A 25,827-nucleotide genomic window follows, 5' to 3' on the forward strand; every position below is an offset into this window, starting at 1 on the left:
CACTCATCACGAAATCTCAGAAACTACAAGTGCTAGGAATCTCAAATTTTGCATAGGAGTTACTTATAGGACGTAGGTGCTCGCTAAGACGGGAATTTGCAATATTCGACTCCTAAGGGGTTGTTTTTGGGGTCGAAAGTTTGTATGAAACTTCGTTACTACAAATGCTAGGAGTGTCAAATTTTGCATAGACGTCACTAGGACGTAGCCATGGAGACAGAAATTAATAATAACATAGTTCACGCGGGTGACACCGCGAGCGGGCCGCTAGTTATTATATAAAAGCTAAATATACAAAATTTTTACACAAATTATAGCTACTACTCTACTCTAAAGTTTTATCTAAATTCATTCAGTTGTGTCTGCGTTAAATTGGAACAAGCAGCCATCCTCACCAATTTTCACATCACATTTACCAAAGCGATGAAATGATAACAATTCTTTACCCACGTGATAATCGAACCCACGACCATTACGAAAATAAAAATAAAAATAACACCTAGAAATGAACCCACGAACATTGAAAAGTAACTTAACTATCACGCCTCTCAAGTAACTTACTTGATAGAGTAAACCCGAGGAATCTATGTCAGGGTGTCACCGTTTATATAAACTTAACTATTTAACGAGTGGAAGTTAAAGACGTTCAGTGTCACGCTCAATTCTAATTAGATTTTATGAAGCTACATATTTACTAAAAGCGACGGTTGTAGATTCGATTTCCACTTGGGGAATTTTTTGAACGCTCTGGTAACAAGACGAAGCCCGCTACTTGCAAAATCTTTAAAAATTGTCTAGGTCATGGACGTACGAAAGCTGGTTCATATTTTAGGGAGTGCTGTGCCCACTTTGTAATAGTTTGGTGCCTTAATGGGAGAAATTGACTCCCATTAAGGTACCAACGAGATAGGAGTGACTTAACAATAGGTTCCCTCTAGGCGGGGCGGGGTAGGCACCCAGCTAAAAGTTCACTATTTTTGAAAATGATCTAATATAGATTTTCATTACACATGCTAGTGGTTACGACGGTGTAAAAACTATAATGCAGCACATTGTAACCCACTATAATACAATGTTTTAAAAATACTGCGTTGTAACGTCGTCATAGAGTGTAGGCGAAAGATTTTTTTTATAGTTTCTCTTCTCCGCATAACAGGGTGGGCAGAGAAACATAGTACTGGTAACCTGGCACTAAATACTTGTCGAATGTTCGAGACATAATTTGTTGAGCGGAACTCATCGCTGCGTTTTATCTAATTACCACCAAGCGGTGAAATATAAATAATTCATTCCTCCAGTGGAAATCGAACCCGCGCCTGTCGCGTTCACAGTTACATTGAATGAATAGTTTTAGTTTAAAGATAACAAAATAACCTTTGGTCACATAATTGTATTACATTTTGTTTCATTTTAAACTTCATAATAAGCTTCACCAACTTCGAAATGAGCGAAGTTTTTTAATTCCCTTTGATAGCATATGAGCCTCACATCCACATTGTATGAGAAAAGTTGTTCCTAGTTGTATGTATGTATCTATAAGTATTAGATATATAAGGAAATATACCACTCTGGTGCAATGGAACAAGGTCTGATTGTAAATGCAATTATTTTAGGTTCAATTTTCCGGGAGGTTATGAATTATTTCCGTGCTATAATAAGTTAATTAAACAAAAGATAAACAGATTCAAGGATATTTAATAATTAATATTTGGAAATATTAATTATTAAATATCCTGGTAACTGCGATTAAGTTCCACCACTCAACACGCAATACCTCGAAAATTGGGGAACACTGTGTGTAGGTTCCCTTTACTTACCTTGCAAGATGCGGGATACAGCGTGAAGCTAAAAAAATATTCCACCCACGACCACCGTGCTTACAGTCAGGCTGCGCCGCGATGATAAAAAGAACAAATATTAAAAATTCTAACGCGATGTCCAAAGTCCAATAAGCACGCAAAGCTGTTGCGTGTGCTTGACCTATTTACAAATTGGATATATATACTGTTGATGTCAGAGGTAAAATAAAAATGTCACCTTAATTGTAATACTGCGTGACATAGCAAACATTAGGGGAAAATAAAAATTATATATATAAAAAATTATATGTAACTATTGTTGCGCAGTTACTTATTTTAGCACGGTAATTGTAGGTTCTAATTCCGTTTAATAATTATTATCAATGAGGCGAACGCGAAAAGTTATTGTTATTTTAGTTATTCTTGGTATTTTTTTTTACTATTTATTATGAAAAATAAAACTGATCGCTGCAAGTATATGGAAGATAAAATGTAAAAAATTAAAACAATTATTTTAAAGTTTTTGACACTGACTGATTGGGTTTTCTAATTTTAATGCAGGTTTCTCTGTTGTTTTTGGGTAAACTCCACTTAATATTTAGCATTTGATTCCTTTCAATTGGTTCATAAATAAAAAAGTAAATAACTTTAAATGATTTTGCTTGATGTAATTATTATAAAATATCTGGAAACTAATACATTTGCTTCTTCATCTAAAACATATCTGTGTATATCCATAATTACACCATTTTCAAATAAAAATTATTAGTTCTTATATACGACATACATCTTTATCACATAAAATAATTTTAATATTATAATATATTAATGAATATAATTAAATTTAATAATATTTGTTTATAGGCCCGGAACAAACCCGCAGACGGCGGTGGTCATGTCAATCAAAAGAACGCAGCCGGCCAGAAAGCTACGCCGCCATGTCAAAAGGGTAATGTAATTGCAGCTAAATTTCACTATTTATTAGGCAGGGTGGGCAGAGGGAACCAGTCTTAAGATACTTCCTCCCCCACTTTCCCCTAGAAGTTCAAGAAAGAAGGGGACATCCCGCTTTGTCTTGTTACTAGAGATATTTTTTTTAAATTTTTTTTATAGATGATCTGCGATCAGTCGATAACTATGAGCAGATTTCATCAGTCAGGCGTTGTGCCACTTCGCAACGAACGGCCTCAACAACGATAGTGACCGTACTTGACATTTCTTTTCGATATCTAATGTTTTCTAACAACTGACAACAAAAAATATATGATAAAAATGTACGACAATTTGCTACAGTAACAACAGCTTGTGTCAGTTGAATATTTAATAATTTTTAATTAATTTTATACTTAAATAGTTAATTATATAGCTATATGCTTATATCACTTTTGAAATCAACATTCAATAAATATCAAAAATACCTTTCATTTTACGATCTTTTCCTCGCCGTAATCGGAAGGAGGAAAACGTCAAAGGCGATAGATAAGGGAACGCCTATCTCCAAATGAGATGAAGTTTGTATGGAAATCAAATAGCTACCAAGGCGTCAGATTTCCAAATAAAGAAAATTTTACCATTTAAATGCTTGAAGCATTCGAAAGAATAGAAAATCTACTCTAACTCTTCCGAATAGGTAGAATATTATAGACCTCCATAAACCTACTCAAGTGTTTTCTGTACCTAGGGTTCAATTTAGCTGTATTTAGTATCTTCCAGTCTTAAAAGCATGTCGCACAGGTGCATCAACAAAAGGTGGCCCCAAGACTCCAGTTAAACCATCAGCCCAGAAAGGTGCAGCGAAGACAGCACCTCCCAAGCAAGCTGCAGCAGCTGCTGTCAAGACTCCACAGGGAAAGAAGAAGAAGGGACACAAACATCAGCAGTATGAGCTCATCGTTACTATTAATTTGGTAAGCTTAAAATTAAAATGCTCAGGTACACAAGCGTGCGACTGTAAACACTATGGTTGTGGGTTCGATTTCCACTCGGTGGAATGAAATCTTTAATATTTTCATTTCCTCGCTACAGTAACCAGACAAACTGAGACAAATCTCGAGAATTCAATGGAAAGCGGAAACGGAAGCGTCTAAACACTAGGTTGTGCTATAAACGTTAAAAAAATTAAAAATATTTAGTAATCGTTTTAATTATTATAGGAGAATTATTTATTATTATTGAAACATTTCAGCTATTTACGGTGTAACTATAAACTTAATCTATATACACCATGGTTGTAAGTTCGATCCCTCTTGAGAAAATAAGTTATTTTCTTTGGCTCGCTCTGGCACGACTCGCACTTCCATCACTACAAACACCAATTCAGGAGGAAATATGGAATAAAGAGTGTGGACACTAGAATTTCTCTGCCCATCTTGCTTCACGAAAACTAGAGCGTGAAAGTAATAAATTCATCTACATCACCTCACAAAAAAGAGTATTTCTATACGTCCAGCATTCGCAACGAGCTACAGTATTCTATGAAAACGGCAGTATTTAAACATTCTAATCTCCTTCAAGTCGCCTAACATAAAGTGAGCGATCGTTTCATCTTCCCAAACACTTTGCTAACGGCTACTGGTATCTGGAATAGATTTACGATGGGGCCTATTCTGGTAACTGGTTATATATTTAATGTCAAATCGTATGCAAAATTAAGTGATTTTTTTCTCTTATTTACCTAAATTATAATATTTTGATTGTTTACGGTTGTGGGATCGATTCCCACTTGGGGGAGTGAAATATTTTTTTTATTTTCTCTCTAATGACGCAAAGCACTTAAAAACGTTGAAATTTGGTATGTAAGGAGTGTAGTGGATAATTAAAAGAAGATTAATTGAAATTGTTACGGAAATGGGACATTACGGAGAATTAAAGTCTATGCTAACAAAGTTACGGGCGACGCTTAGCTAACAATATATTAGATAACTCATTAAAACTTGTGATTTACGCAGCTATCGATGGAATTTAATTGGAAATAGTTAAAGAACGGCGTGAAATGATAAATTAATAATAATAATTTTGGTATGCCAAAATATGTAACGCTGATAATTATATTTAAAAAATAAATCAGTTTCAAGCTGCACACAACAGGATAGGCATATAGAACCTAGTGTTAAGGCACTCCTTTCTCCATTTTACATCGAATTCTAGATTAATTTCTTCGCTCTGGTGTCGACACAAAGCGCGGCATTGAGTTTATACGCAATATCACGAAAACTTGACGGAAAGTGGGGAACAGAGTGTATTAACACTAGGTTCTTCTGCCTACCCTGCAGTATGGAGATATATCTATTACTAATAAAATCGTTATACATATTTGGGATCTGTCAGAAATTTCAATAATTAATATAAATCGGTCTAACCGTAAGTTGTGAGGTCTTGAAGGTTAAATGTCAGTGACCTCTGATAACCCGAGACTATCTAATCTATGCTAGATTGAAAATCAATTCAAATAGCTGTAATAATTAATTATATCAGTAAAGTGGCTAGAAGAAGGAGCCTAATCAAATATATCCAATGCGAAAAATGATATCTCTATTAATGCTAAAAGCTGAAGAGTTTGTTTGGTTAAGCGCGCTTATCTCAAGAACTACTTTAAAATAACTTTATATTGCATAGTCCATCTATTGAAGAATTATTAATCATTACAATTTTAAGTATTATTATCTACTGATGGTACTTCACAGAGAAACACTACGTTACCAACCACATCCTTTTTTAGGAAACTTTTTTTAATTTCCAGAGCGAAGGAATGAAATTATTAAATACTTGAAGTCGAAATCGAACCCATAACAGTCACGTTTACAGTTTACCTTTTTCGCTTGCGCTATAGGCGCTATAGGCTATATAATAAAATAAATACATATATAATTCTATGACAAAGTTCAGAATAACACCGCGCCCAACATTTTACGAGTACGAGTCACAAAAGACAAGGCGTGAACTGTCCGGTCTACCGCTTTTTTAATCACTCGCTATAAACTAACACGCGAAGTGCCACCGTGTTATTCCAATTTCACGGTAAGTCGAACGGGAATAGGTTGAAAATAAATATTTTTTTCTATTGAATTTGTTTATTTATTGAAAATATATATTTTTCTTAGTTCCACGCCGAATCTGAGAAGCTTGTGTTAAAACATTCCGTTCTCATTAAGACACTTCTATTCTCCATTTTCTTTGGCGGAATTCAACCCTGCGCAATATTAAATTGAAAATATATATCTTTTTTACTTACCGGTAGTAATTTCGTGAAGCCTAAAGAGTTAAGAGGGGAGCCTCTATCTTTATAAGATCTTTTTTACATGGATTCTACAATTTTATAAATTCATAATTGATTGATGGACTCTAACTTTGAATAGACATACTCGTATATTATGTTCACGCCCATGTTCTCTATAAATAATTTCTTTTCGCCTGTGGCATAGTATAGTAAAAAAAAAAAAAATATTTTTATCAATTGTATTCATACTACATTTTATAAACGCAACAGGTTGTGGGTTCGATTTACACTCGAGAAAATGAAATATTGAATACTTTAATTTCTTCGCTCTGGTGTTGTTCCGCCACTCATCACGCAATATATCCAGAATTCTGCGGAAAGTGGGAAGCGGAAGTGTGTTTTAATGGAAACGAAGTGGTTTTATACTAGGATCCCAGGATAACTCTGTCTGTCTAACCTGCTATGTGCGGGATGCAAGGTCAAGCTAACAAAATATATTTAACATTAGATATGGCATTCGAACTCAAAATCCTTGCGAGTAGGAAGCGATATTGATCTTATACAGAGTGTGTTTTTAATATATTTATAATGTTATACTTATTTATTATGAAACAGCGCCATCTAAATTTAATCATAGGAACTATGATGTTTTATTGTAAATAAAGTAGATGTCTCTTACTTTAAAATGTAATTATTATTGCATACAACTTAATTTTCGTACGTCTTCATAAGAATTTGGAAAAAATATTTCACTGTGATGATGATCCCCTGGATTCTCTACCATACCAACCTATAAGTTAAAGCCAGTTGAAGCCACTCGGTAACGGAAAAGTAAAAAAATATATATCGAAAGGATGAAATAGAAACGTAAATAGTAATTCAAGTTAAAAGTTTTCTATTGTATGGTCTTCGTATAAGAATGCAGGCCAAGTGGCAATGTGGAAGGTCCTTGTAATACCTAAAATATATTTAATCCATTAAAGTAAATTTATGTTTTAAATAATAATAATTGTTTGAGATTTGGTTTTATATCCCCTAATATAAAACTAAGTAAAAATCAAGATCTAAATGCTATAATATAACATAATAAAAATCTATATACTTATCAATTTCAATTAGAACCCACGAATAATTAATACAATATCTTTAAACGATTGTGCGTGACTAACAAACAAACATCTTAATATAACACGTTAAAGAAACGTTAAATTTGTTATCAATATGTTAGAAATAACAGCTATTTGTAACACTAATAACATCACACGAGTCAAGACGTTGATGTATCCATAATTTTGCCGCCAAAAGTGAGGCGTTCCAAATGATTCTCTCTGTGCCAATATCACAGAAATATTTGTTTGTTCTACATTGATCACAGATTTTAACCGACTGTGTTTAAATATTGGGTATGCGTTTAATATTACATTTTTATCGATCCTACTATGGTGCTATACGAAGGTGTACATGTGCTCGTTTGGTTTTTTAATATTATTACATTCTGTATCCCGCATATAGCAGGGCAGAGAAAACATAGGTCCGTATTTATAAATCGACCTCAACTCTGAAATCGATCTTGAGAGCGATCTTTAGACGCAGCTGGCACCGCTGGTTTATGAAGTGTTAAGGTGCTAGGTGATATGACGACAGTGACTTCCATGCACGAATTGTGTTCATTTCCTCTCTCTGTGCAGTGCAACTAAGTCTCGGCACTCATACAATGTCTCTAAGATCGACCGGACAGTGGCCATTCTAAATTCTGGATACGGCATGTACACATAAAAAATAAAAATATTTATAAAAATAAATTATTTTCTTTGGCACCATTGTAGAATAACAGCTGTAGTGCAAAAATTCAATTTATATATAGATGCTACTTATACCAGCTGTCATTGTCGTCGCGCGTGTCACACATTTATTGCGTTAAAAAAATATTTATAAAATAACTTAAAACGAAAATCATAAAAAAAAGTTGTGAAGTGAAAGTGATTTTTACGTAAAGTGTGTTTGGTGAATTTCAAAAATTGTAAAAGTTAAAAATAAAAATAGGAAATATTTTTTTAGGGAAAACTATTTCAGTGTTTTTTAATAAAACATAAGAAGAGATGGATTTATTAATGTTTATGTTACAGTAATTCTATACATACAACTATTACATGTTAGATTGCGGAACTCAGCCCCGCACTTCGTCCGTCTAGATCTGTGATACCTATACAATTTTCACTCAAGTGTTACTGCAGTCTACATTCTTTGATAAAAACATAGAATACTTAATTGAATGGTTGTTCTTATTGAATGGTTCATCAGTTTTTAAATATAAAAATATTAAAAAATTGCCAAAATACTGTTTCTTTTTAAAAACAATATACAGTTGTTCTATTTTAGAAAATAACAGTTATAACATTCAAACAAATGAATAAAACTACTTGTTTTATGTACCAATGTGTGAAAATATAGTATCAATCGAGAATTTGCTTGCAAAATTCTCAATAGAAATAAAATTTTAGTGTAGTCATAGTCATTCTTCCTATTATTCATTTTAGTTTAGTTTACAATAAATGTACGAATAAAGTGAATTTAAAATATTTTAAAAAAACCTATGTTTGAACTTAACCATTCACCCCAAACGACGCCTAAGAGTTGAAATTGTATACGTTTTCCTAAAAAAGTTCGTTCCTTAGTTGGGAAAAACACCATAAAATTTTTAAAAATAAATAATTTTAATATTGTCGTGTCGTTAAAACAAAAAGTAACGGAGAAGGTCAAGGAAGTCCAAGGTTTTGGCAGGATGAAACTGATAAAATAAACACATAATAAATGAATAAAATAAAATTTAAAAAATATAATTTTGGAAAATGGCGGCTGTAACTGATGACAAATACAATAAAGAATATAGAAGAATAAGAAGATTCACTAGCGACTTAGCTACACGACAGTTTTCAGTTAGTTTTTTTTTTATTTTAAGATATATTTGATCAATGTTCGAGCAAATGCGTATTGAATGGCGGAGTTTAACACTGCGCTATGTCTACCAGAGCGAGGACATAAAAATATCTTAAATATTTTCCCCCAATCGAGATCGAATCCCCAACGCCACGACACTACTGCGCTACGACGTTCTCGATAGTAAATTTATTACTTTTAAATTGAGTAATTAACTTTGAGATGTTTGATTTTTCTTATAACTTATTATGTAATTATTATCTTTTAATATTGAAATTATTATATTTATTCAAAGAACTATAATAATATAAAAAATGGTTCTTTTTTCTTTTCAGTCAGAATACGGACTTACAGAAGATCAAGTTGCAGGTATGTAAATAGCTTTCATTACATTTTTACGCCGTACATAAAAAAAGACGTCCCCATGCCCAGTGGGCTTAACTGGTAGCGATGGTTGCGGGTTCGATCTCCACTCGACGAAATGAATATACTTAAATTATTTTGATTTCCCCGCTCAGGTCAAAAAGAGCGTGGCGTTGAAAGGCCGTTGTGTCGGTAGAGGCATAGCGACAGATTATAAGCGTGATAATTGTGGGTTCGATTCCCACTCACCTGTGCCTACCAAGCCTGTGCCTGTTGAAACTAGGTTCCCTTTGCCTTACTTTATAAATAAAAAAAGCGTGAAACTAAAAAAATATAAAGAGCACTATATTATAATAACATATCATCTTTTTTAGAATTCAAAGAAGCCTTTATGCTGTTCGACAAAGACGAAGACGGTACTATCACAATGGCGGAGCTCGGGGTCGTGATGCGGTCGCTTGGACAAAGACCCTCAGGTAAGTTTGTTTACCATTGAAGGAAATGTAGAGACGATACCTTATTGTTATGTAGATCTGGTTATGGAAGATTAATAAAAAAGCTAGGCTCAAATATATACATTTTACAACTACTTAAAGAATAAAGTAAATCATTAAGTCTCTATTTTTTTATCCCGCTCATAGGAGAATAGGCAGAGGGAACATAGGAACCTAGTGGTTAAGCATTTTACCCCGAATTCCGAAGATGTGTCGTGTTGAGTTGCGGAACTTAACGCCACGCACAGTGTTATTACCAGAACGAGAAAATGTGGAATTCGAATCCACAACTGTTCGTTTACAGTGGCACGTTTGTGCCCCTGACAACAGTTTTAATTAACTTTGAACTTCACCATAATGATTCATTCATAGACTAAAATAACCGTATAATTGTCGTAATGTAAACAGCATTTGCCAAATGTTTTACTCAAAATAACTTATAAACACATAAATACATATCTACCTATACTTAAATACTAATGCACCCATGCTTCCGCATAAATGCTATAATGTGATTTTCCATATGAAAAGAATTCTTCTGTATTGAATATTGAAAAATTACGCACTTTCAACTTAATTAAAATAGTTCATCCCCCCGAGAGGAATCGAACCCACAAACGTAGGGCATACAGTCCGACACTGTGCGGCCGACGCTGGCTTCTAGTATAGGTTTTTTAAAATACAACCATATAAAAAATAAAAGATAATGTTAGTTAATTTAAATACATGTAAAATACGAGTATAAATACTAGAAACGTACAAAAATAATAACTCAAATAATTGTTATATTCGAAAAAAAAAATCATAGCTTATTACAAAATAATATCGAAGCGCTATTAGTTATTTTATTTCACAGATTATATAAAAAAAGGAAAAAAACGTACCCACTAGAACACCTCAAGGCCCCGGCGAGATTCGAACTCGCGATCTCCTGTTTACTAGACAGGCGCTTTAACCAACTAAGCCACGGCGCCGATGACGCGAGAGATTAAACATCATTACTGGTTCTAAGAATAGTTACCAAGAGTATTTTTATCATAGTTATCATTTTTTAGTTCATCAAAAAAAATCGGTCAAGTGCGAGTTGGATTTACGCATGAAGTGTTCCATACCATTAGGTATAAAAATGACACAAAATCACGTTTGTCGTATGGGTGCTTAAATATTTGTTTTTTTCTAGCGGCAGCAGAAATACATCATCTGTGAAAATTTCAAATATCTGTCATGGTTCTTGACATTCAGCCTAAATAGCCTAAGATCCCAGAGCCCCTTCAAAGGTAGCGCTAACCAAAGGTTACATGCTCAACTACGTTTGAAGTAGACGCTCGTATTCGTCCCTGGGATGTCACTCTAAGACTTTTTAGGACTTTCACTGAAAAATCAAGAGGGTTGTGGAGCAACATAATATGGGCTACTTTTTATCCCGAAAATAACATGGCATGGAGCTTAGGGTGTTCCTATAGGTGACCAACAAGACCAGAGACTCTAACCAAATTCCTATGAGAATGGATTTTTTTTAAACTTATATTTTACAGTATACGTAAACAAAGTTGCGAGTGAGCTATAAATAGATAGCTGACTGTGTTAAGATATATTTATCTCTCACTATAATTATATTACAGATATTTTATTAGCTTTGAAATACATCCGGAGACGTTTGCCAGATATTAAATTGAGTTGGCCATCTTGTTGTTACCTATTTGTAGTATTTCAAATTCTCAAAATATTAGTCATTATTTATTGGCGGATGGGTCCGAAGAGCTGAGGATCGAGTGGTGGCGGGAATTGGGGAAGGCCTATGTCCAGCTGTGGACAAAAGATGGCTGTTGATGATGATGATGATTTATTGACTCGTCAAACCATCATTTATATACATATCTTACATATATATTTCATTGACTTCCATATCCGTTAAGCGTCGTACTTTATTCATCACCGCAATATTCGCAATATAAATGAATAAATGAATAGACGTTTCAATTTGCGGCTCACGATGAATGGGTCTCCATGAATTTTTATCAAGCAACGACCAGTTTTACTTGGACCTTTTAATTTAGATAGTTTTACACTTGTTATAGCTAAAAAAATATAAATTCTACTAAAATTATAAATAGACTTATCAAAAGTGTGTAATTAACAAAACAATTACACTCGAATATGATTTAACTTGTAGACTATAGTGGGAATAACTTAAAAGTCAACTTAAAATTAAACGTTTGGTATTCTTAGACTTAGATTTAGAAAAAGAGGATGCAAATTATAAACTAAAAGGGCAGTAAATGCTTAATTAAATTAATTAATAACCTTTGCAAGACTCGTAAAAACTTTTATCGTAATATTTTTATAATACTTGTCATACTGTTATTGGTATAAATAAAACTATAGTTCCATATAGATTAACCACTTTTTTAACGGTAGTCGAAAAAAATATAAATGAAAATCGAAGCGTTGCATTTAGTATCCTCGAAATTAAATGTCTACGTATCTCACATTATTTATGGGTTGTGTTCGATATTCCGAGGCTTTCATTAATTCTGACCCGCTTTGGGGATGCATCGGACTTCTTTGACAGGAAATTTGATTAGGTTTTGCTGGTGGGTTGTGCTATGTTTGTTTTGGTCTGTCGCTGAGAGATTTCTTTAGATCATTTACTTTAAACTTTTTTTTTTGCTTCCCACTGCATTTCGTATCTAACAGGATATGCAGAGGGGATTAAGACATTTCGTTTTACAATTTCATTCCCACGCTCAATGTTTAAGACATTGCCCATTGAGCGGTGGAACTCAACGCCGCGCTTTATCGTACTTGAGTAGTGTGGCAGAAGGAACTTAGTGATAAGGCACTGCATTCCCCATTTTCCGCCGAATTCTCAAAGCATTGCGAGGTGTGTGGCGAGACCCAACGCAGCGCTTTTTGCCTCGACACTAGAGCGAAGAAACGGAACACTAGGGTGAAAAAAGTATAAATTCAAATAAATATTTCATTTCCTCGAGTGGGGATCGAACCCACAACCAGTCGCCCAAACCCACAAGTGTCGGTCGCTTTAAATAAATCTATCCAAATGATTGTAGTAATACCGTCTTTTAAGTAAATTCTTCAAATGATTTGGTGATAGTTCTAGACAGACCGAGATCTTTTCGCAAGCATTTATAGAAAGATTTTGCTGCTATATGCCCTCGCCCCTACTTACTGCATACAAAGTAACTTCAAAATTATTAAATTACATTATTAGTATATTGATTTTAGTTTAAAAGTTTAATATTTATTTTTTACCAGATCTTCATATGGAATATTATTTTTACAGAAACTGAGCTCAGAGATATGGTGAAAGAAGTGGACCAGGATGGCAATGGAACGATTGAATTCAACGAATTCCTTCAGATGATGTCCAAGAAAATGCGTGGAGCAGATGGTGAAGATGAGCTTAGGGAAGCATTCAGGTATGGTGATGATTTAGAAAAAAAAGATATAGTATAAATATAGAATATGTATGGAAAATATCGTATGTTTTTAATGAAAAAAATATCAAAATTTTCAGGGTATTCGACAAAAACAATGATGGTTTGATATCATCAGTAGAGCTTAGACACGTCATGACAAATCTTGGAGAAAGACTGAGTGAGGAAGAAGTTGATGACATGATCCGCGAAGCAGACCTTGATGGTGATGGCATGGTCAATTACGATGGTGTGTTTATTTTTTTTTAAAACCTACTGTTAACACGCACCGAGAAAACTGTTATTCGAGTAATTTAAGATTGACAATTTAAGAAAATCAAGTGTATTCATAAAAAAACATCTCATATAAAATTTATACTCCTAAACGACTTTATTTATATTATATACAAACTACTATAATACAAATAAGTAGGTAACTGTATATTGTAATTTACTTGCTCTGGTAACAAGAAAAAGCGCGGCGTTTAGTTACGAATCTTAATAATTCTAGGTTCCCTCTGCCTACCGTACATTATCTATACCTAATTTTGTCTTAATATTAAATCATTTCTATGTACTTTACAGAGTTTGTGACAATACTGACGTCGAAAAACTAGTATGCAGAGCAAAAACCAAAAAGAGATCGCCCACCACGCCAGTGTCCGTACCCGGACCTGAAGCTTGGCGGGAAAGAAACTCTTATTTAAGTGTGTGTTCGCTTTTGTGTGAAAAACGCCTAATATCCCAACGAAGCTGCATGACGTGATGTGTTGTGATGATGAAGTCGTTGCATGATATGGTGATGATATTGCAAGATGTGAACGGCCTTTGATGACCTTTTACATATTATATTTACTTAAATACATAGATTTTTTATTTAATAATTCTAATTATTTCGTGGATATATAGGGTTTTTGTGTTAGTATAATATAATGACGTAATATGCTTGATTTAGTGATGTTGAGAAAATAAATGTTTGCTCAGACGCAACGTGTAGGTGTTAGCAGTTCAAGAGATATACAAAATTTTAAATGTATCGAAGTTGTTCATAATATTATACAGCATGTTGTTATTTAAATACAAAACAATCTAAAACTTTATAGATAATTGAGAAACTTTTTGAGGAAAAAATGCTAAAAATGCTTAGACTAATAAATAGTCTATTTTATAAGTGTGAATGATCTTAAATCTAGATCTAGGAACAAGATGTAAGAGGGGACATATAGTTTCGCTAGCTATCCAGCTGTAATAAATGCAAATAATTTGAATGTGCTTTTTATAAAACCTGAGCATGAGAGTGAGATGAGACGATGATGAGTGAGATGATGTACCATCTGTATAATATAAAGCAGTATGAAAGTCAATACATTGTATATACTGCATAACTGTATATTTAATGAATGGGGTGGTCAGTTGTGTAAAACTACCACTTTTAGACGTAATACAAGTCTTTACTGATCCTGTAATATAACTTTTAAGTCATACTAATTCGTCACTTACACGATTTAAATAAATAAAATATTATACTAGTGCCTATCTAACTTCATATTGCAATGGAGGCAACACTAAAATTTGCTTAGACAATGAAATCTGAAAAAAAATGAAGTTTAACGAACGTTAAATTTCAGTTTGCGATTGAAAGTATTTAATGTTTATTAAGGGGCAGTATCATCGGTAACGAATAAAGTTTCAGATAGTAATCTAATGATTAATGCTATCTTACAGACAGAGGATAAAAATACAATAAATAAGTAATATAAGAAAATACAACTATTTCTTATATTTTCAAGAATAATTTTCTCATTAATGAACGACGATTGCAGGTAACAATTACGAAATACGTAAGGATTTATTACATTTTTAAATTTCAAATAAGTATGTAAAAATTAAATGCACGTGTCAAATGTGTATTTACTAGATATTGCTATTCGAGACCTGTGAAACCAAACATTATAGCTTATCTGGCAGATAATATTGTCTGGGACTTTATCAACCAGTGGTGAAACTGGCCCTTGTTCATATAAATGCATGATATAATTGTAAGATATAAGAAAATGGTTGCATTAAAAAGATCATACTAAATGCAGAAAACGGAGAAAAAAGGGGGCTTTCATTGATGATAATAAGTTTTTCATAAAATAATTGACTGGAATGGGAAACACCTAAAAAACACATGCTTGGATACAATGGTCCATAACTATAAAATTGTCATATTTAACAGTTTCTAATTACTTGCATACATACCTATATATTACATACATATTGATATTTTAGTGTAAATTGATGTTATCTCGAAGTTATCAACAATACTCAACGCCGAAATTTGTGTAGAATGTGTAGAATAGATCAGAAGCTAAACAATTAATGAATTTATTTTTATTGTTATAGTTTGAATCTTTTTAGTACAAACGTATATAACTAATAATAAGGTGATATAATAATGTATGTATTTTTATAATAATAAATATTGACATGGAAAGGAGCGTTAAATTTCTCAGCAGAACTGCCTTTCGCTGGTGGTAGCTTCATGTTCATTCGAGGGTTCAAAGGGTCATGCATGAGTCTATTTGACTAAAGAATATTTTGAACTGGAAATTCGATGAAATATATTTTATTTTAATAAATAAAATAATTGAATAAAATAATTGAAATTAATCAACGTAATAAATTTTATTTTTTTCTAACATATAAAAAATGAAGTTACTAATTACTTGTATAGCTTTTGGTCTATAAGCGTTCAAAGTAGGATCATTAGCATTTCGTCTTAGAACTAAAACCTATCCTAAACCTATTCGTAAATTCGTGTCATAATTTTTGTATGGGACTTAACTATTCTAAGGTTCTATAAATAAATTGAAATCGGTTGTGTCCATTTTCTAACCGTAAACAGCATCATCATACACGTATGTAATATTGGTAGTTATAGATGTTTAGGTTTCGTTAGTCTTCCATGCGAAGGTTGACTGAAGTAGTCTAATAATACTATTAAATATATAAATATATATTGGATGTGCTTATTCGTGTTAGAATTTTGAGATGCATCTTTATTATATTGTATTTTTAATAGTTTTGGAATATAATTTGTTTACATAATATTTGTTAAATTTCTGTTATTTTTGAGTAGCTCCAAAGATTTATTAAATCCTAAACATACTGAGAAGTCTGAAATATTCATACTAAATGTGCTTCTGCTTAATACGATTTTAGTCAGTTTAACTAGAGTGTTGTCTACATATTTCTTGTATAGATAGGAAGTCAAAGAAAAATATGAACAAGGAATATTGTTCGTTGAAAAATCACAACTAGCAGACGAGTACCACGACCATAACCATGATGCGCCAGATATAAGAATAATATTAATCAACACACTCATCTAAAATAATTTTGAAAATCAAATTAATAAAAATATGTATTGTAAAATCATTGTTTGTTAAAACAATTTGATATATAAAGATGCATCTTTTAGATTTAAAATTACATATAAAAAGGGTAATCTAAAATATCGTTATAATTTTGTATAAGTCATTGTACTAAATCCATTAAAATTGATATTTCTTATTAAGACAGTTAATGAAACATTCACAATTATTGCCAAGATAAGCGAAAGAAATATTATTGTACCTAAGAGTTATTTATATTTACTGATAAATTATTTATTTTGTTACAAAAATTATTCTTTATATTTAATAATTATAATCAAATTATATTTATTTATATTATTAATGGATTAAATCATAAAGTAAACGAATGGTTCCACTTAATATTTATTCAATAAATAGTTAATTAATGACATAGTTATTATATTAATAATATAAATATATATTTATTTCATTATTTTCGTTATAAAATAAAAATTATTTACTAAATATATTTAATATTATAAATAGCCTATAAATGGGCTTCCTTTTTAATTAAGATATTCGTATTTATTAAAGAAATTTATTTTGTACAATAAGGACAATAAAAAAAAGTTTAAATTGAAGTCAATTTTTACAAATCAAAGTTCAAAAATTATACTGCAATGTAATTTGAAAAACACTTCGCATATCAAAAGCAATAATTTTATTTATTTAACCAAAGAGAAATTAGTATATTTACTTAAAATATAAATTTTATTTAAAAGAAGTATTTTTATACTTATTTAAATGTAAAAAATATTTATAATAATAATTATGTATATTTCTAATTATGTTTAAATTAAATTCCTGGCTGGTTGTGCTATTATAATACACAAAAAAAAAGTATTTTAACGCATTTATTTGTTAATATCACTCTTCTTTACTTATTCTAATTGTTACTGAACTGAACTGTTATTCACGATTTCATTAAAGATATATTACTCATACGAAAGGAAACCAAAATGGCGGTGCAGTGCAAGGGTAAACACGACTGAAAACGCGACAGTTATAAGTTCGATTCTCACTCGAAAGAATAAAATATTTAATATTTTCATTCCCTCCGGGTAAAGCGCCGCGTTGAGTTCCGCCATTGTGTAGTATACGATAAAATATGGAGATCGGAAATATCTTAATGCGAAAGGAGGGCAAGAGGTATCTAGGTTCCTTCTGCTTATTCTGCTATGTGCTGAATACAGCGTGATCCTAAAAAAGTAATTATATTTCTATTGAAAATTTTCAGAAAACATTAACAAAAAGATAACTCTGTGTCACATTATTATAGTCTCTTATTCATTTTAACATTTAATTTCTGCATGTACATATAGTATTATATAGCACAATCATCCACAGTCTATTAAACATATAAAAAAATATAATATATAACATATATAGTGCATAATATATCAAGCTTAAAAATTTTATATTGATTTAAAACATTGTAATTATTATAAAAATAACCACAATTGTTTTTATCTGACTTTTTCATATGTTACTGTAAAATATTGATATTATGTTATAATTTTGGTTAGTAAAACACAATATATATATATTATACGCGAGTTAGTTGGTGTATACTAGATGAATATACAAGCTTCGTATGAAAAAAGACGTTTTAATAAAATTGATATGTGAATATACGTTGGCTTTTATTTTCTACTTTTGAAACTGAGATAAGGAACGTATTAAAGCACTCCTTAGTTTTTTGGCTCCCTCTGTTTCCCTCTCGCTCTCTCTCTCTGAATGTAAGCGTACATTTTTATTAGGGACAATAAATAATTAAAATGATAAAATAATAAACAAAATTTGCATAGTTTTACGGTATAAGTACGGTCAACGACTCGTGGGCCCACTGAAGATGTAGACAGATTTGAGAAATTTGAAGATTCTATAACTGCGTTTATTTGTAAATTAGCCGTGAAAAATAATTAAAAAAAAACTTTCTACAAATATTCATTCTGAACTAAAGTGAGAGCCCCTACCACCAAACCCACTAAAAACCTCCATTTTTTCTCTAGACACGACCATACTAATATGCTAGGTACTACTTGTAAGAGAGAAAATGGAATATCATTACACTATAATTACAAAAAATAATTAAAAAACAATAATTATGTGCAGTAGGGTAGTGGATATTCACTTCTGCAGTTTCTATTTACAAGTGTTAGAACACTATACCTACTGCACTTCTTTCAACCTGGGTTATATGACTTCAAGCAATTTTGCAATTGATACTAACCTTCAAACAGTTTTATTCCCACACCACTTAAAACTTGAATAGTTCAATATATGCAGTAGATACCATTCTTCTTTTTGTTTCACGTTTTTCCATTGTGTATAGAGAAGCGGAACCTAACGCCGTGATTTGCCTAAGTACGGCGAGATTAGGAAATGAAAGTAATTAAGATATATTCATTTCTTCGAGCGACAATATTTAAAATTATTTTTTCCATTGGATTTGGATTTTGAACCCACATCTATCGCCTTATCTTATCGTTTTTTTTTAAATATACACACATTTTTAAATACACAAGTAACACTCAGTGGCATACTTAAAAAATATCTACTATAGGTAATTACATAGACATTATATAGATAACAAACTTGCTGGTATATTATTCTTTCGCAAGTAGAATTTAAAATAAGAAATTCAGCAGACTAAAGCATGAAAAGGATTAACTTAATTATATTTAAACCGATTAAATATTGTTCTTGATTAAGAAATAAATATGGGATAATCTTTAAAGTAAACTCTGAGTAAATAGATTATGGACGATTAAAGTTACTGCGAAATATGCAATATTTGCTTTTAACGATATAGTAATAAAGTTTTTGATTTATAATTGTCGGCTTCGCCCGCGTAGACCATATATTTTTTTTATTATGATATTTCGTTATTTTCACTTCAAATCATTAATATTATTTATTTAAATCATCCACTTTCATACATTTTCTCTCTAAAGTTGACTCGGATACTCAGCTTTTCCTTTATTTACGTAAAGGCGCTATTTATTAATACTCCGTCTATGTTCCTCCAAGCACCGTCCAAATTTCGAGATCCCCCATGTCTTATTACCAGAACGAGCAAATGAAAACAAATAATAGAGATCAATCAATCAGCTTCACGCAGTATCCCGCATACACTAGGGTAAGCAGAGGGAACCCAGTGTTAAGATACTCCGTTCCCCACTTTCCGCCAAATGATGCACACTAATGGGAATCGAACCTACAAAAGCAGCAATAACAGTCAGACACTGTGATGCTGGAACATGATGGGCTAAACTAATTTGGGAATTTTGGGATTTTGCTTTTCCATGTCCAGGCAAACAATATTGCGGGCTACTTTTCTTCTATTATACACGTGGATCAACAAAAACATCACGATTTTAAAATATGCCAAACACATTTCCCTTCTAAACTATAAATAAACATTTTAAAACAATTATAATTTACATAATATATTTAATCTAATTGTAATTATAAAAAATACAGCCTCCATGCCTTATATAAACATCACAGATAATAAATAGATTAGACATTAGCTTGTAACTTTTTTATCTACGACATGACGTCACGCGATATTCGACCAATCGCGTGGCGGCATTCGCACACGCCTATCACGCGTCATGCGGCTGCAATGTGGCCGGGGTGTGGGTTTGATGTATGAAAAATGTTTTAAGCATATAGAATGTAGATAATATTAATTTTGTATCATATATTTTTTGTTACTTGTTGCAGCTTAAGTCAGTTTTTTAAACCCTACAAAACATAATCGAACTATAAACAAACGTATACGAACAGCAGCTTTACGCTTTATTACGAATAGTAGGGTAGGAATTCTAGTGTTAAAACATTCCGTTTCCCACTTTCCGCAATCTAATATCAAGCAATAAATATAATATCTAAACGCAGATAATAATTCAAATATAATCGAACCTACAAAAGCTGAACGCTGTTCCACTGCGAAACCCAATATATATATAAGTATCTATAAAAAATAACGAATCGAAAATGTTTTCACGCAGTGGGTCAAAGTCAAGCGAAACTACAGTTCAAGCAGGTCGCACGACTCTATGCAATTCATTAAATTAATATTAAACGTATCAAGGGCCTGTCTAATGTTATAAGACTTTTTGTACGTTTTTATTAATTTTTTTCAATTATGTATACTATTCTATAGCAATTTTCTGATAGGTTAACGTGACTTTTAAACTTAATTTTAACCTTCGAGTTACATTTTCATTTTGTTACAATATTTTTCGTTGGTAATTTCAACTGCTGATAACAGAATTAGATGTGCCTTGGCTGCATTGATAAGGCGGCAAAGTGTCTTCTTATGAAGAAGCATGAAATAAATACCAAACATGTTTTAGATGTGATCAACTGACCGAATGTGCAGTGGAGCGATACATAGAATGTCAGGAACTAGCAAGGATATCACCGCGAGAATGAAGAAGAACATGCTCATGTGGTTTAGGCACGTCGAGGCAATGAATGTAAAAGAAAATTGATGAAACAAGAAAGGCTAGTTTATATGACAAAGCTAATGATAGCTGACTAGGCAAAAGTACATAAATCGTAGCGTTTGGAACTCCGTTCTATCTGGTCCATCTTTCTTTTTATTATAACATTAGTTTCAATTACCAAAAGAAAAGATTTAAAAAAAAATTGTTTATTATGATTATTTCCCCTGATTACTTCATAAAAATTAAAAATACCATTTTAACCTTCGCTATTTAAATTACAAACAACGTTTATTAAATTGTATTACCAAACAAAACAGAAGCAAACAAGCTTTATATGGAAAATAAAAAACGCAAACATTACCTACCCATCTGTTGTCCTCGAGTGTCAAAGGCCATGGAGTCGTGTAATGCAATACGTTCACAATAGTCAAACCAATCTCTCACATCCTCCTTAGCGAGAATAGCATCTACACAATACTTTGGACCAGAAAACAAAAATTAGTGGCAAAGATACCTTGAGTAGATTGAATTATTACTAAGGTAATAATTTATATTAATAATTGGTTTAGATATGATCTGGAATTGCCGAGACACAGTGGGGCAGCGTGTGATTGTAAACATTGATTATAGGTTCGATTCCCATTCGTAGACAAGGCGTGGCGTTGAGTTCCGCCACTAATCATGAACTATCCCAAAAATTGAGTGAAAAGTGAGGTACTGAGTGTTTTCATGCTACGGATCCTCTGCTTATTTTGCTATTTACATGATACAGGTGAGCTTAAAATAAAAGATATATTCGCACGACATAGATATTAAGTCATGAGGTCAGTGAGTCCTCATCAATCATTGAACCTGCACAGTATAAAAATGGATTAAATGCTTAAAGGTAGAAGAACTCTAACTAAAGGTCAAAGACAACTGTAACTTAACGATAACGACATTAATATGAAACTGGCATTTTGTTTCTGGCGTCACGTGATACCACTTATTCTGTGATAATATTGTTGTGCAACTGTAAATTCTGGTAAATAATATAAAAATAAATAAATAATATTGCACATTGTGCTTTTCGCCCACATAAAGTAGGGTAGGCAGAGGGAACCTGCGGAGGCAACCATTTTCCACCGAATTTATCGTATTACGTGTTAAGTGGCGGAACTGAACGCCGATCTTTTTGCCTTATTGCTAGAGCGAAGAAATTAATTTATTAATAAATAATAATTAATTCCCCCAAGTGGGGATCGAACCCATGATCGTTATAGTCACATCGTACCCCTGTGCTACGACTGCACATCCTATATCTTATAAGACAAAGTCGCTTTTCGTGTCTGTCTGTTGTTTCTAACTCTTCTTCTTCTAAACCACCCAACGGATTTTATTGCGGTTTTCACCATTAGGTCGAGTATTTTTCGTAGAAGGTTTATATATAGTTTATTATTTGTACATTCTTATGTAAATTAACATAAATACGAAAAATATGAATAAAGTCCTACCCGCTGAGACATTTTCGCGCATGCGCTGCTTTAATGGTAAGTACTACATGAAAAAAATGTACTGGAGTATTGTTCCTCTCAATGAGATCTACAAAAAAGTCCGCGAGAGCATATTTTTATCTTTTAAGGATAACGTGTAGTGATCATATTTCTGTCTAAAAATAATAATTTCAATATATTTTTTATTGTGAGGGATATTTTTCCATAATGGTATTAATCCTTATCCTTTAAAATACCTTATTAATTTTCTACGTTAAACGAAGATAAAATTTGCTTTTTACACAATTTCGAAATTGCGAATAGTTTAAGAGAAAAACGCATTTAATTGTTGACACATCACGTCGTTGACACTTCAGCAGTATGGACTCAAGTTTTACTTATCCCTTACTCTCAGCATATAAATAAGTATATTAGTTACGTTGGCCATTTAATGTAGATCAAAACTGTCTTTACTGTTTTTCATTTTAATAAGTACTTTAGAAGTTGTTACAATATCAAAAAATCCTTGCTGCGAAACGCGCCTCGCGACGTTATGCTTATACAAGCGAGTCCGCCGCGCCCGCCTGCCTTACACGCATCGGTGGTTCAGTGGTAGAATCCTCGCCTGCCACGCGGGCGGCCCGTGTTTGATTCCCGGCCGATGCATTCAATTTAATTTTCCTCACAGGCAGCCACGTAGTGCTTGCTTTTCATCAGGGACAGAATACCCTCTTCAGCATTAACCACAAGCAAAAAAAAAAACCCGCCTGCCTTTATAGCAACGAAGATTTAGATGCGTTTGCACGTATTGGATAATTAGAGTTGAATGTATTATTTCAGCGCGATATATTTTTTGTAGTAGTTATTAGTAGGTAGGTTTTTGTTTATAATTTCTTCCGTTTAAAAATAGTCATTTATCTATCTAAAAATAGCCATTTAAATATATTTTAATAAGTACTTGAAAAGATAAGTAGCACAGATTTAAAATAACGGTACCTACTAAAAAATCCTTGCTGTGTAAAACAATTGGAAAATCCTTATTGAAACTACGAAAATGCGTAAATCTTAAGTGCTTTGCAAACATACATTACATGAATTATCCAGCAGTAAAAGCGGGCGAAGCCGCAAGGGGGTCGCTAGTTAAGGATAAGTTTACTATTCCCGATAATATTTTTGCCTATATGTCATTGTTTGTTACTAGATGCAACAAAGAATAATATATTGCCTTTTTAGTATTTCCTTTTATTTCTTTTTGGGCGTACAATAAAGATTTTCATTATTAATTACAAGACAGTGGATTTGATATATAAAAATAAAAATTAAAAATAAAAGAAAACTAAATCATAATTAACTTTTGTAAGTGGAATCAAGGTTTTAAAGGAACCGAAATCGTATTGACCTAGAAACATTACCGCAAATGGGGCATTTCACAGATGTGTGGCGCGTGCCAGGAAGTTCCTATGAAACCGCAAAGTAGTGGACTGTCACGTGTCCAGATAGTGGGGAATATTTTTAAATGCATGTGGGGATAAAAAAAATAATTCTTATAAACATATGTTCGAATTAATTATATGTAAACAAATACGTTCCTGTCAAATGAAACTGTCATTTGGCACTTGGGGGTACGCAATCTTTGGGACAATCTTAAAAATAGTTTATATAGTTGGATAGCTACGTCCCAAATAATTTAATTAATACATTTTATTTAATTAATAAATTAATTATTTAATTGTATCCTAAGTCTGGTTGAGTTGAGTTAAGTATTAAGTGACCATGGGGAGTATACGGGAGCATTAAAAAAATATTTCTCGAAAGTCATATGGGGAAGAGAACAATAAGAATTTTTATTTCACAGTTCACAGAAGCGAAGTTGCGGGCGGCTACTACTCTATATGAAATCAATAAATATCATAATATGTATATCGTTTTATATAACCCACAAAATATAAGATAAAGTTATTTTTATATAATTAAGAATTTTAATGTTTTTAGCTAAAAAGATTATCATTAAAAAAATATATAATTAGATAAGGCGTGCGTCAGTCTCCTCCGCGACAGTGTAAGCCCACGGTGGTCGAGCGTGGTTTAGTTATACAGTGTGTTCACTTTTCGCTAAAGTATTTTTTTAAGAAAAAATTAAAATCAAGACATTATAAGAAAATTATAGGAAAATTTCAAACATTATGACTATTTATATCATTTCGATAATTAAAATAAAAAAAATATAATTAGAAATAAGCATTTATGAAAGGTGTTTCTTTTATATTTTATAATCTATATATATAAAAGGACTTGTCCTCACTGACTGAGGTAAGACGCACGCACAGCCGTAACCGCTGATGGTAGAAACGTTAAATTTGGACAAAAGTTTACTTTCGTAATCTGGACATCCACTAAGAAGGGATTTTGAAAAATTTTAACCCTAAAGGGGTGAAAAAGGGGTTCAAAGTTTGTATGGAAAAAAAATTAAATCGGCACCGATTTTTATAAAATTTGAAATTTAGATTTTTAAAAGTATTTAATTGAACACGTGTTTCATCGTTTTCTAGAATTCTCCCCCTAAGGGTGCAAATAAGAGGTTGAAAGTTTGTATAGGTTTTTTTTAAATCCTCACCAATTTTTATAAAATTTGAAATTCAGACTATTAAAGCGTATATAATTAAACACATGTTTCATGGTTTTCTAGAATTCACCCCCTAAGGGTGCAAATAAGGGGTTGAAAGTTTGTATGGGAAAATTCTTAAATCGCCACCGATTTTTATAAAATTTGATACTTAGAATCTTAAAAATATTTCTTTGAACACATGTTTCATGGGTTATTAGAATTCACCCTTAAATACGCAAGCGAAGCTGCGCGCGTCCGCTAGTAACTGTATATTTTGATAAGCCTCTTATTGTAACTATTGTGTGCTTGATAGTAATTTTCAACATTTTCATATATATTTTTTAATTATCTAAGTCTGCTTAGAAACAGAGCAGCATTGAACTTATATCATTATAATATATGTGAAAATAAATAAAATAAAATAACTTAAATTGATTGTTTAATGTAATTTTCTCTATACACCATACAAACAGCCTATACATATAAATATATGAGTTATAAAGCTCCACATGTAAAGATAATTGTCAGTCGCAAAGCCACGCCCCTCGGTGTCGAAATGTTTACTATATTCTGTATTCTGAGCACAGTGGCTGCGGCTCCCCGATTGCTTGGTGAGTATAAATTTTAAAAATGGTTATGGTTA

The 25,827-nt window shown here is 32.2% G+C and overlaps 1 protein-coding gene and 1 non-coding gene across 6 annotated transcripts in view; one reads left to right on the forward strand and one right to left on the reverse strand.

Annotated features, from left to right (window-relative positions):
• The window catches only part of LOC146534117 (neo-calmodulin-like), a 115,012-nt gene extending 96,731 nt beyond the window's left edge, over positions 1–18,281 (forward strand). For 4 of the 5 annotated variants that reach the window (XM_085194577.1, XM_085194578.1, XM_085194575.1 and 1 more), the window contains 7 exons: positions 2,664–2,748; positions 3,549–3,706; positions 9,288–9,321; positions 9,690–9,791; positions 13,114–13,249; positions 13,348–13,496; positions 13,832–18,281. In XM_085194577.1, coding sequence (XP_085050703.1) covers positions 2,664–2,748; positions 3,549–3,706; positions 9,288–9,321; positions 9,690–9,791; positions 13,114–13,249; positions 13,348–13,496; positions 13,832–13,863 — 696 coding nt within the window. In that variant the 3' untranslated portion in view covers positions 13,864–18,281. Of the gene's footprint in view, positions 1–2,663; positions 2,749–3,548; positions 3,707–8,654; positions 8,952–9,287; positions 9,322–9,689; positions 9,792–13,113; positions 13,250–13,347; positions 13,497–13,831 lie in introns of those variants that run through there. The other variant, XM_085194579.1, reaches the window with a different exon arrangement.
• On the reverse strand, positions 10,710–10,783 carry TRNAT-AGU (transfer RNA threonine (anticodon AGU)). Its single transcript has one exon. It is a non-coding gene; the product is annotated as a tRNA-Thr (tRNA).
• Positions 18,282–25,827: the final 7,546 nt, after the last annotated feature.

The sequence above is a fragment of the Heliconius melpomene genome, chromosome 12, assembly GCF_056956725.1.
Source record: "Heliconius melpomene rosina isolate 202511_hmr_F chromosome 12, ASM5695672v1, whole genome shotgun sequence".
NCBI lineage: Eukaryota > Metazoa > Arthropoda > Insecta > Lepidoptera > Nymphalidae > Heliconius > Heliconius melpomene.